The 13,514-nt window shown below is 39.2% G+C and overlaps 1 protein-coding gene across 3 annotated transcripts in view; it reads left to right on the plus strand.

Moving 5' to 3' along the window:
• The window catches only part of MYO1D (myosin ID), a 350,137-nt gene that overhangs the window by 146,407 nt on the left and 190,216 nt on the right, over positions 1-13,514 (plus strand). For all 3 annotated transcript variants that reach the window (XM_059997534.2, XM_059997536.2, XM_059997535.1), the window contains exons 15-16: positions 240-406; positions 9,934-10,141. In XM_059997534.2, coding sequence (XP_059853517.1) covers positions 240-406; positions 9,934-10,141 — 375 coding nt within the window. The remainder of the gene's footprint in view (positions 1-239; positions 407-9,933; positions 10,142-13,514) is intronic.

Consider the following 13,514-nt stretch of genomic DNA (forward strand, 5'->3'; position numbering starts at 1 on the left):
CTGATGAGTCCTAAAATATAATAATACAAAATTTTAACTGAATGCCTGAGAATTTCCAGGCATTTAATTGAAGGGAAATTTAAGTTGAAGGGAAAGGAAGAATTTTTTTATAAGTCTATGCCTGAGAAATGAGAGTCACAGAGCTTAATTTGACACAGCTAACACTAATGACATGTCAATGTCTTTAGTCTGGGATTTTTCTCCAGTGAAACTTATCATTTGCCGATTCATTTCTTTAGGAACCATATTATGTACGTTGCATCAAACCCAACGACAAGAAGTCCCCACAGATCTTTGACGATGAACGCTGCCGGCATCAAGTAGAGTATCTTGGACTCCTGGAAAACGTGAGGGTGCGTCGGGCAGGGTTCGCCTTCCGCCAGACCTATGAGAAGTTTCTTCACAGGTGAGAATAGACTAAACAAGGAAACCTGCTAGCACACTGAGAATTATGGAGTCCTCTCCATGTTTAACCGTGCATCAGCTCCTGTCAGACAATCTAAATGTTTGTTGAATGAACAGAAGAGATGAGGAAACTGCAACTGTGAAAGACCTTCCCAGAATCGGCAGGAGTCCCCTCGAGTCTGTGGTTTACGGACCATGGGGAAAAATTTTATTCTTCATGGGGAAAATGGGGGCATGTAGTATAGGAGAATAAACAAGGATTTGGAGTCACAGCTGGGTTGGAATCCTGGCTATGCTACTCATTTGCTGCCCGACCTTGAGCTAGAAATTTAGCTTCTTTGACTGTCCTTCTGCATCTATAAAATGAGTATAGTAACACTACCTCATAAGCCTTTTGTTGTGAGGATTAAATTAACCAAAGTAAAAAGGCTATGTGCCTGGCACATAATAGATGTTCAATTAATGCTGTTTAGCATTACTGATATTGCTAACTATAATAATAACAAAATATTAAGTAGTTAATCATGGAGGCCCTAAAATTAGTTTACCTGATTGAATCCTGGCTTTGCCATTTCTTAGCTTTTTGACCTTAGGCAAATCATATAACCTCTCCATGCCTCAGATTCCTATGTATAAAATGGGGGAAATTAATTAATTTTTTTAAATGGGAATAATAATGGTAACTACCTGGTAGGGCTGCTGGGGGATGAAGTAATATATGTGAAGTACTTAGAATGGTACCTGGCATATAGTAATCACTCAATAAGTGTAAGGTATCATTGCTATTGTTATTTATTGTTACTAACAATAATGATAGTTGACACCTGGTATCATAAAAATAGTGTTTTAAATTCCATCTATTCATCTATTTTAAAATATTTATTGAGCGTTTCCTATGTTGTAGATTGCAGATTCCACAAAATATGAATAAACAAATACATAACATATTGATTGGTGAGAAGGGTCTCTAAGGAGATAATAATGGCAGGACGGGGTCAGCCATACAAAGGTCAAAGAAAAGAGCAGGTGGAGCAGAGGAAACAGCGGAGAAAAGTCTCTCTTGCAATAATAAGTGGTGTTTTAGGTACCAAACGTCATCCAGTGTGGTTGGAGGATGCTGAGTGACAGGGCAGTGGTGCAGCATGAGATCAGAGATGGACATAGGCCAGATCATTTTGAATGTTGTGATCCAGACTAAACAGTTCAGATTTTGGCTAAGTGTGGTAGAAAACCACTGGTGGATTTTATGCAGGGAGCAACCCAATCTTATGGATGTCTTAAGATATCACTGTGGCTGCTGTGTGAATAGGAAGCAAGGAGACATTTAGAGATGCTATTGCAGGAATCCAGGAGAGGCAACTCAACGAGAGTGCCTTGAACAAGGAATTATTGCAGATCCAAGAGTAGTGGACTGATTCAGGGTATGTTTTGTGGAAAGGTGGACTAGACTTGCTCATGGACTGGCGTGATGAGAGAGTAGTAGAGAGGGATGAAGGGTAACAAGTAGATTCTGGCTGGAGCATCTGGGTAAGCATGGTACCATTTGCTGAGGTGAGAAAGATGGGGGAAGAGAAGCTTGAGGAGGCGGACATGAAACTGGGGCAAAGATGGAATCAAGATTGTCTCCTGACTGTGTTAGGTTTGAAATGGCTACTAAATGTCTAGGTAGAAATACTAAGTAAGTTCTTAGCCATACAAATCTGGAGTTCTGGGAAGAGTCCAGGCTGGAAATAGAATTTTTGGAGTTATTGGTATACAGATTGTATGTAAAGTCTTGGAGCTGGATAGAAAAGAGGAGGAGGCCCATGCCAACATTTAGCTTTGTGGTCTGACATGAAAGAACGAGCAAAGAGAGAGAAGAAGCAACCAAGAAGCTAGAAGAAATATCAGACGAGGGTCATGTCACAGAAGCCAAGAGAAGATGGCATTTCAAGAAGGAAAGTACAGTTATTGTATTAAATGTTGCTGCGTCATCAAGTAAGGTAAAAGCAGGAGCTTAACCATTAGACTAGGCAACATAGAGGTCAAAGGAGAAAAGGCTGGACAGAGCCCCATTTGAGCAAGATGGGGAAGTGAAGTGAGAAGTTGGATGTCTCTGGACAACTCAAGAATGTGTGCTATGAATGAGAGCAGAGAAAACTAGAAGCAGCAGCCAGAGTGGAATGTGAGGTCAAGGAGATACTAGAAAATGTTTGTATGCAGGTGGGGATGATTCAGAACAGAGGGAGAAACCAGCGACACAGGAGGGAGGGAGATAATTGTAATAATAACATCCTTGAGAAGGCAAGGAATGAAATCCCAAGCACAAGTGCAAGATTTGTCAGCTTTAGATGGGAGCAGGGATGCTTCACCCTTAGCAACAGGATGAAAGGCAGAGAATATGAATACAGATGCAGGAAGCCTCGAAGCTTGGCTGATGGCAAAGATGAAGATGTTCCTGTCTGATTGCTTCCATTTCCTCAGTAAAGTATGAGGCGAGGTCATGAGCTGAGAGTGAAGATTAGGAGATGTGGTGTAGGAGGTTGGAGGGAAAACGAAAATACTCATTTTGGAGAGTGGGAAAGCATAGGTGTGTATAGTAGTTTTGCTGCTAGGAAGATCTGAGCGCCCACTTGACATTTGAGGTTATAAGTGTACAGTGACACCACCGAGCACTGTCTGTTGTTCTCCACCAGTGTTCAGCTACTTGTGTGAAGAAGTGAAAGGGGAGCTACCCTGGTGGCGCAGTGGTTGAGAGTCTGCCTGCCGATGCAGGGGGCGCGGGTTCGTGCCCCGGTCCGGGAAGATCCCACATGCCACGGAGCGGCTGGGCCCGTGAGCCATGGCCGCTGAGCCTGCGTGTCCGGAGCCTGTGCTCCACAACGGGAGAGGCCACAACAGTGAGAGGCCCGCATAACGAAAAAAAAAAAAAAAAGAAGTGAAAGGGATTTACACTAATTGGAGACTCTTGGAATGAATAAAACTTTATAGCAGAATAGCCTAGAAAATTGAAACAGTTTTATACTGATCAAAAGGTTATGCTCAAAACTGATCATTTTCCTTATTGAAATCATACTGTTCTTGAAACTTGGTTTTTTTAAAATTGAGGCTGTAGAGTAGGAGTGTTGTTATGAGTAGAGATGTGTTCATTCTGAGTCTTGACTTCAAACAGTGTCAAATTATATTAATAGGAAGATTGTTAGTCCCTTGTCATTACTCAGAATTCTAGCAATTACTCAATTGTAGTATTGATTTTTGTGTTGTCACGTATATAAGATCAGCAGAAGTTAAGTATTAGAATGAGCAGGGTAGGAATGGGTAACTATAGGATGGGGCTGAACTAAAAGTATATTTACCTAAAATATATATTTATCTAACTAAAAATATATGATCATGACACCATGATAATAGAAGCCATGTAAAGAAGTTGAAATAAGAGAATAAGCAAGCTCGATCTGGAGGGGACAAGGACTTTTCAAGTGCATATCCTCACTCGTAATCTCTTTATGCACCTATTTTACTTTCAACTCAAGATGTTTGGTGTGTATTTTGGCATGAAAGACATGCTATGAGGATTGGATTCTGTTTTCTAATGCTCATGTAAAAATAGAAAAGATTAAAAAGAACCTATGCATTTCAAATATGATGGTCTTAGGAGTACAAGCTTAAATCTCCCATTCCCACTGCAGAACATCCCCCAATAATATAAAATATGTGTATTTAAAGCCACGTTAATGCATAGCCGCACTGTGGAATCAGAAGGGGGATTCTCAGTGAGCCTTAAAGGTGTGAATCACTCCTAAATACAATACGAAGCAGACATGAAGGCCCGGAAGTAAGCCGAGGTCACAGTTTTAAGGAAAGACTGCCTTGTGAGGCTTGAGCTGCCATTCAGGAAGCATCTCAGCTACTGTGCTGGAGTTCACCCAGCTGCCACACCGGGAGGTTAATGGCCAGTGCAAGTAACCACCTCAGCAGCTGTAACGGAGACGTCATAGGTATATTGGCCAAGACTCAGGAAGCAAAAGCAGCCACCTAACAAGAGGCCAACAAATGCCAAAATGTACACATACGTAGAAGGACTCTGGGAAAGGAGACGAGATAACAGTCAAACATCTGAGAAAGGCCAGACCAATGAAAAGGAGACAATAAGCTCAACAAATAAAAAACCTCACCCCCAAGGGGCCAGAGCAAGGAGTGAAAGACATTAGAATAAACCTATTTCATATTCTCCAAGAGATAAAGGAGAGAATTGTGGTCCTAAAGTAGGAGTACAAAGTTAGAAACAAGAACAGGTAGTTATTAAAAAGAACTAATTAGAGATTTAGAAAATGAAAACCAGATCAAGCACAATGAAAGAGTGAATTGTCCATCAGTAGAAGGAGTCGGCAATTTGTAGTGTCATCATACAATGGTTACTAATCAGCATTAAAGAGAATGAATGGCTAATACAGCAACAACATGGATGAATAAAACATTATGCTGAAAAGGAGTCGCCAAAGAGTAATTTCTTGATGCTGCCATTTACACGAAGTTTAAGAACAGATAGAAATCAGAGCAGTGCTTTGCTCTGGGTTGGGGGTTGACTGGAAAGGGGGAAGGGCAATGGGGGAACTCTTTGAGATTATGGAGATGATCTGTATTTTGATCGGCATGTCAGTTCCATGGGTGTACACACTTTTCAAACTTACTGATTCGTGTACTTAAATGTGTGCATTTTACTAGACATAAAGTTTACCACAATTAGAAAAATTTTTTTCTTAACTAGACTTCCTTTAAACAACTTAGTGAGCTAGAAGATCAAGCTGAAGACTTCTTCCAGACCTCATCACAAAGAAAAAGAGATGGGAAGTACTAAAGAAAGGTCAAGCTGCGTATAAGGTTGATCCAGGAGAGCCAGAAGCCATCTAACTGGAGCTCCAGAAGGAAAGAGGAGTCTAGGGGTCAGAATGAAAGAATACACTGAGTGTAAAACATACGAAGTTTTTAAATGAAACTTAAGTACATTATGTTCACTTTCAGAATGTTAGACATAAATAAAAATGCTTAGAGCTCCCAAGAAGAAAGGCAAACTACCTATGAGGCAATGAGACTCATACTGACATCAGACTTCTCATTAGCAACAGTCAGTGTAAACAAAGGAGCAGTATCTTCACGGTGAAGGGGAATGAAGTTTATGCTTAGAATTTTCTTCCATGCCAAGGTATCATTCAAGAGTGTGGGCAGAATAAAAACGTTTTCTGACATATATAGGCTCAGAAAGTTTACTATTCTGAGAGGGTCATAGACCCTCTGAAAAATCTCTAGAGGGTATACTTTAGCAAAAGGGAGAATAAATGCAGGAGGAAAATATGGAATGCAAAAAAGCAACATTGAACAAATAAGTAGGTAAAACTTTTTGTGAAATCTGAACAAGTATTGACTGTAAGGAGGAAAAAGAAGTCTGTAGTAATCATTTGCAACAAAAATTAAAATAGTAGTGAGAAATATAGAGAAGTAAAGACTTTTGTACTCCTTATGGGAAGAATATAGATGTTAATTAACTAGACAGGAAAAAGTATGTATCTTTACATATTTAATTTCTCAGAATGATAATAATAGTAGTGCTGACATTGTCAAGTGCTCACACCATATGTACCCGGCACTGTTTTAAACAGTCTGCATGTAGTCTGTCCCTAAAGCCGACAACCAGATGAGGAGAGTGTGTTGCCGCCATTTTATGCAGATGAGGAAACCGAGACACACGAAGGTTAAGGAACTTGCCTCAGGTCACGGAGCCAAGTAGTGGTGTAGCCGTGTCTGAACTCAGGCAGTTGGCTCCTGAACCTATCGTCTTTAACAGTGCACCGCCTCACAACTGAATGTGCGGCTTTATCAGAGGAAGGAGTAAAATGGCATAAAGAAAACTCAGTCTGCCTAAGAGAAAATAGGGTAAAAAGCAACAAAGAGAAAGCACAATTAATAGAAAACATTAAATGAGAAGTTGAGAACATTGAAACATATTAATAATCACAATAAAAGTGTCAAACTTGCCCCTTAAAAGGCAGAATTGTGGAAAGACTGAAGTCTCTCCAGTTGATGACTATCTAAGTCGAGATTAGGTCCTCTCTACTAGAGTCATCTAGGAAGAGTGCTGGATGAGATGGTGGGATGTGCATCTGGGAAGATGGTCTATCCCTCCTCTGCAGGCTGTGTTTATTTGCCACTTTACATAAAATGAGTTTGTTCACATTGAAAAACTGACATTTTATTTTAATGTCATACTGATTGAACTAATTAACAGTGGGACATGGGGTAGGATGGAAGGTGTGTAGGACATTGGATGAATGTTTTCAGTCCTGGTGAGAGAAAAAGTAATATTTTCTGCAATGAGTTTGTGCTTTTAGATTCTGCAGATTTTTTGTAAGCTAGCTTTGAACCTAAATTTCTACTTGTCACTTTCATTTTCATTCTTTTATTGAAAAAGAGAGAGAAGGATTTTAAATGTACTGATAACCTGAAAAGCTGCTAAAGTCTTTCAGGGAGGTAAAACTGGTTGTCAGAAAGCAGTTGAATTTAGCTTTTTAATTTACAAGTTCAGGATGCTGGTTTGCTGAAGAACTTGGGGCATGCCCTTGACCGTCAGGAAGAAAGGAAGGGCGCCGTTACCCTGATGTGTTAGCTGAGCAGTGTGGCAGTAGGATTGCTTCTAGTTTCTGCAACACGCCTAAAACTTTAAACAAATGCCGTTACTCCCTGTTGACTCTTATTCTATCGATAGTTCTATAATGAATTTGGAAGTTTTTAGATTTTATTTCCTTTTTTCACGTGACGTCGCTTAATATTACCTTTCTCTTCATATTAGAACTCTTTGGTTTCTGTTTCTGTCTCTATCTGGCAAGTGACTAGACTTTTAAATGTATTTTCTTCCATTCTTTCATTCAGTAGCTGTCTCGTTCCTCATTGTATGGTGGACAACACGATAGGCACATGGCGTATAGCAGGGAACAAAACAAAATCCCTGCCTTCGTGGTACCCATAGACTGACATTCAACAGACAAGCACACAAATCAATATGATTACAAACTGTGATGAATGGTGTGAGGAAAAGAAACCCATCTGGCTGCCCTAGAGAGGAATAATGGGGGTGAGGGTTGATGGTTGATGAAGGAGAATCAAAAACAGACTATGGGGAGTCTCAGCCTTTCAAAGAGTAGATTAAAAAGCATTCCAGGCAATGGGAACAGCATATGCAAAGTCTCCAAAGCAAGAAAGAGGCAGCCGCATTACAGGACCCTAAAGAAGGCCAAGGCGACTGGAGTAGAACAATGAAAGCAGGAGAAAGTAAAAGATAAAGATGATGTGAGGCTCGTTAGAATACTGCTCTGGCTGCTAAATATGCAGAATGGGTTGAAGAGGAAATGGAAAACAGGTTAGGAGTCTACTGTAGTCAACTTGATGGTGGCGTATATTAGGATTGTAGCAGTAAAGATGAGAATAGTTGAATTTTAAATATATTTTGGAGGTGGAGTCAATAGACCTGATGATGGATTAGAAGGAATGATAGAGAAGAGAAGGGATCAAATATGACTCCCAGGATTCTGGCTTCAGTAACTGAGGACATTGAGGTAGGAAGGACTGAAAGAGGAATTTAAGATACCTTTAGGTCTATATAGGCATTGGATATGTGAGTCTGAAGCTCAGAACTGAGAACTGGGCGTGGGAGAGTAAATGCATGAGTTGAAAAATAAAGTGGATGGAATAGATGAAGCGATGTGGGAGGTTGTACATAGAGAGAAGGGGGCCTGATATGAGCTCTGGGACACTCCAGCATTTTGGGCGTCCAGGAATGAGGAGTTGCCAGAAAATGAGATTGAGAAGAGATATCCAGAGAGACAGAAGGAAGCTAGGGAGAGTATGCTGTTGTGGAAGCTAAGATGGAAATCAGGAAAAGAGAGAGACATCAAGAAGAAGGGATCAGATGCCCCTTAGATACATAGCATCTTAACCAGAAATGTGTAAAGCCCTAGGAGGAGAACATGAAGACTCCTGAAAGGCACGAAAGTAGACTTGAACTAATGGAATGATATCCCTTGTTCTTGGATAGGACAACTCAACATCAAAGCTAAATTTACTGAATGTAACATGGGAGCCCAATAAAAATACCAGAAAGGATTCTTTTGTTTTGTGATTGTTTTTCCCTGGAACTATGCAAATTGACTCTAAAGTTCATATAGAAAAATGAACACACAGGAATATCTAGAAATACCTTTAAAAAGGAAAAGAAGGAGAAAAGACCACCAGATATTAAAATATACTTATAACATCTATAATTAGACATTTGCAGTACTGATGGGGCCGAGGGACAGACAAAGCAATGAAACAGACCAGAAAGCCCAGAAATGAACGGAAGTACATATGAAAGTTTAGCATATGATAAAATAGCATATTAAATCAGAGGGAGAAGGACAGACGTTTTAGTGAATAATATCGGAAATAGCCTTTTGTCAAAAGTTGGATCCGTATCAAAATAAACTCCAAATGGACCAGAGATCTAAACGTAAAATGTGAAAACATATGAGTACTAGAAGAACCCGTAGGTGAATTACTCTGTAACCTGAACGTGAGGAAAGCCTTTCTCACTGTGTCTTAAGATTCAGATGCAGTATGTGAAAAACATTACTAAATTTGACTACGTGTATTAAACAACTTTGCCCCAAGGGTGGAGGAGAAGTACTGCAGTAGGCAGCCTTCTAAGCTGGTCCCAGTGATCCCCACCTACTGGTATTCATGCCTGTGTAATCCCCTTCCTGTGAGTGTGGGCTGGCCCTAGTGAATTGCTTCTAGCAAAATGGAATGTGTCAAAAGTGATGGGATGTCGCTCGTGAGATTAGGCTACAAAAGGCTGAGACTCTGTGACTGCTGTCTTACTCACGGTCACCCTCACGAAGAAGCTGGTGTGACTGCTGTCTTACTCACGGTCACCCTCACACTAACCTATGAGAGGGCCACGTACTGAGGAACTGTTGGCTGCTTGTACGTAGAATTGCAAATGATCTGTGTATTGACCTTATGTGCAGAACTGTGCTTAGTTTTCTTTTAGCGATGATACTTTATCTGAAGATCTGCTTGATGTCCTTTGAAGCGAGTCATATTGTTCATAAGTGACGTTTTGTTCCTTCCCCAGTCATTTACCCGTTCAAAAACCCATGACAGAGGCATCCTTTTCTTGTTTCTGTTTGTAAAGACAATGCTTCCAAGGTTGCCACATTACAAATAATATTTGCTGCAAGTTTTTGGCAAATAGCTTTTATTAAATTAAGGAATACCCTTCTAATCCTTGTTTAGTGAGTGTTGTATTTTATTGAAGGAGTGTTGTATTTTATTGAAGACTTTTTCTGTGACTCTTATCAGGCTAATGAAATTCATCCCTATTCCTAGTTTGCTAAGAAGTTTTTTTTTCTTTCTTTCTATGAAGCATCTTGAATTTTATTGGAGAGCTTTTCTGCATCTATTGATACCACATGGTTTTTCTCCCTTAACCCGTGCCCTGTTCTTTTTTTCATCCAGGTACAAAATGATCTCTGAATTCACCTGGCCCAACCATGACCTCCCTTCAGACAAAGAGGCTGTCAAGAAACTGATTAAACATTGTGGCTTTCAGGATGATGTAGCTTACGGGAAGACCAAAATTTTCATTCGAACACCCCAAACGTTGTTTACCTTGGAAGAGCTCCGTGCCCAGATGCTCGTAAGGATTGTCCTCTTTCTACAAAAGGTAATTTAATATTTTACATACAAGGATAAGGCCTTACTTTTATGTTCTTAAAGATGAGTTGAATGTTTTCTTTGATTCAAGATATGTTCACGATGGTATATTTTTTTGCATCTATGCATATCTTAAGAGTGTTTTCTGTTGCCTCCACACATGGAAAACTCACTGGGCTGCGTGAACTCAAAATTATTTTATCCTCAAAACTCTGAAGCTATTTTGTCTTCTGGTATTTAGAAACAGAGAGATGTCTGAAGCAGTCTGGTTTTTGTCTCTTGCAGTTAACTGAGTTGTTTCCCTCAGCTTAACTGCATAAAGGACTTTTTCTATCTTATAATTTACAAGCTTGGCCTGTGTGAGACCACCTCCCTCACCCATCACGACCCACCGCCAGCACTTGCCAAGGTGTGCGGTGCTGACTCAGCGGTCCTCGTAAGACCATGGTACCTGTCATCACTGATCTGTGCAGGGCCCCTTCTCATTTCATTCAGTCACTCAGGTATTTCTTTTTATCCCTCTTACCCATTTCCATACCTTCTGATTGAACCATTTTAATGTAAAAAAATTATATATGCATATAAAAAGAAATCGTGTTCCTCTAGGAGAATGTCCTTGGGATATCCATCAGGGGAAAGGTGGCTGGGTCATTGGATATATGTAGACCTAATTGGCGTAAGTAGTGCCAGGCTCCTCTCCAGAATGTCTGCCAGTTTGCACATCACCAGTTTGTACGTAGAGGTTACTATGTGCCCACATCCTTAGCTGTATCATCCAGGTACCTAAATTTTGCCAGACTAGTAAGTATAATGATATCTCATTGTTGCTCTACTTCCTATTTCTCTGATTACCATTGAATTTGAGCATCTCATTAAATGCTTGTTGCTTTTTGGGGTTTCCTGTAAACTGCCTGTTCATATCTTTTATCCATTTTTCTACTGTAATTGGTATCATTTTCTTGTTGATTAGCAGGAATTCCTTGACTATTTTAGACATTAATCTCTATTCACTTTAGATATCATACATATATTCTCCTGATGAACTTTCTAATGTGCTTTGTTGAAGAGAATCCTTAATTTTGACATAATCAAATTCTTTGATTCTTTTTTTCTTTTTTTGTCCTTATATTTTGTGCCTTGGAATTTTATTTAAGAGGGCTTTCCTTGTATCTAGGTTACAAAGGTACTATCCTATGTTTTCTTCTATGAACTATATAGTTTTACCTTTCACATTTAGGTCTTTAATCCATTCAGAATCCATCTATGTATGTGGTTCTCTCTAGGAATCCAGTTTCACTTTCTTCTATATGGTGAGGAAGTTTTCTCAATACCATCTAAATACTAAATAACCTGTTGTTTCCCTTTTGATTTGTGGTGCCACTTTTATTATGTATGAAGTTTATATATATATACATATACATATATATGTATTCTGTTTCCGAGTGCTCTATTCTGTTCCATTTCTGTATCTGCCTCTTTTCATACTACTGCCACGTAGCTTTTATTGTATTATGTTTTAGTATATGGTAGGATAAGTCCATCTTCTCTACTCTTCTTTATTGAGGTTGATTATTCTATACATAGACCTTTAATCTGTAATATAAATTTTAATCTGTGTTTATTGAGTTCTTTAAATTCGACAATACTTTTTATTAGGATTGCATTGAATATATAGGTTAATTTTAAAGGATTAACATTTTTATAATATTAAATCATCTTAAGAGTATTGAATAAGCTTATTTAAATAATTTTATTGACTTTTAGACTTAGGTCTTATGAACTCATAGTTAATTCCTAGATATTTTATTGTTTTTGTAGCTGCTGTGCTTTTATTATTGTGTTTTTATTATATTTTCTATGTGTCAGTGTTGGTATAGAGAAGTAATATTGGCTTATGTTGGTTTAACTGTATCCAGAATGAAACGTTTCTTGATTCACATTTGTTGATTCTATTAGTTTTTCTGGGTAAAAGATTATATCATGTGCAGATTATAAAAGTTCCCTTCCAATTGCCAAGATGTTTCTGAGTGTTGGTCTCGTTCGTTTATTTTTCCTAGAACTCAGGAAAACTTTTGGAGTGGAATACTAAATTCTGTTTCATCTTAGAACAGTTTCCTTCTATTAATTGTTTTTTTTTAATACTGCTTTTACTCCGTTCTGTTTTCTTTCTCAAGACAGCTTGTAAATTTGCAAGGGGAATCTCTGTTTTTTGTCTGCTGTAGTGAGTTATTTTCATGCATCTGTTCTACTGTATATTCAAGTCCTTACTTTTGATCTTCCCTACTTAGCAGTCGGAGTTTTTGTTGTTGCAGATCTGATACTTCGTCTTTCTTCTTCATACCTATCCAAGACATTGACCAGACTCAGGGCTTGGCCTCTCAGTTTGGTTGGGCCAGTCCTGGTTTCTGACTGTGGTCTGTTGTAAATATTAGTGGGAAACCTTTCACTCTCAGAGTGTCCCAGCATGGGTAACAAATGATACAATAGTCACCCTACCGTGAACTCACTTTCTTTCCACTCGTTGGCTGGTAGAATCCTCTTCTTAAATCTACATCGACATTTTGTTTACTTCTTTCACAATTGTCAGTGTCCCACAGACTTTCACCTATTGCAGCTCTGTCAGCCAAAGATGGGGCCCACCCTGTCCCTCCCCACCCCAGGGCCCAGCTCTTACAGAAAAGGTTGAATTCCAGATATACACGCCTACTAGGACTCGTCCTTTCTCAGTCCTCTCTACAGCACCTCTGCTTGCTTTCTGGTGAGAAATTACAATTTCTACCTAGAAAAGAGAGATTCTAAAAGACAAGGGATGGCTGCTTCAAAAACTATCACCTGCACCCTGGAGGGAAAGCTGTCCAGTCTTCTCTGTGGTGTAGATCTTGCGTCTCTTAACCATAAGGCAGTGAGTAGGGTATGACCTCCCTTTAAATTCTCAGGCAGACCATCCTAGAGCACGATATACGTGATCTACTCATTATGTTCTTCGAACCAACTCCACAGGCCATAAAATTAGTGAGAATTTCAGTTTCTGGGAAGAGGTCATCAGTCACCTAACTTTCCATGTGACGTGTTTTCAATTTTTCTGTTTCCTTATGGGAATGTAGTGTGACGCCGTAGAGGCAGCATCAGGAGATGCTAATTTAAACAAGACTCCCCAACAATTGACTTTTTAAATTTCCTTTTTAAATAAAAATTAGCTTTGTCTTTTTTATTATATAATTAAAGTGCGCTCATTGTAAAAACAGATTCAAACCATAATGAAAAGTATAAGGAAATCCATGGGAAACCACCTAAAATCCCACCATCCAAAGGTAACACACCAAGTGTGTGAATTTTTTCCATTCTTGTCAGTGAGAAATGCTACCTCGTTTCTACTACTTCAT

Source organism: Delphinus delphis, chromosome 19, assembly GCF_949987515.2.
Source record: "Delphinus delphis chromosome 19, mDelDel1.2, whole genome shotgun sequence".
NCBI lineage: Eukaryota > Metazoa > Chordata > Mammalia > Artiodactyla > Delphinidae > Delphinus > Delphinus delphis.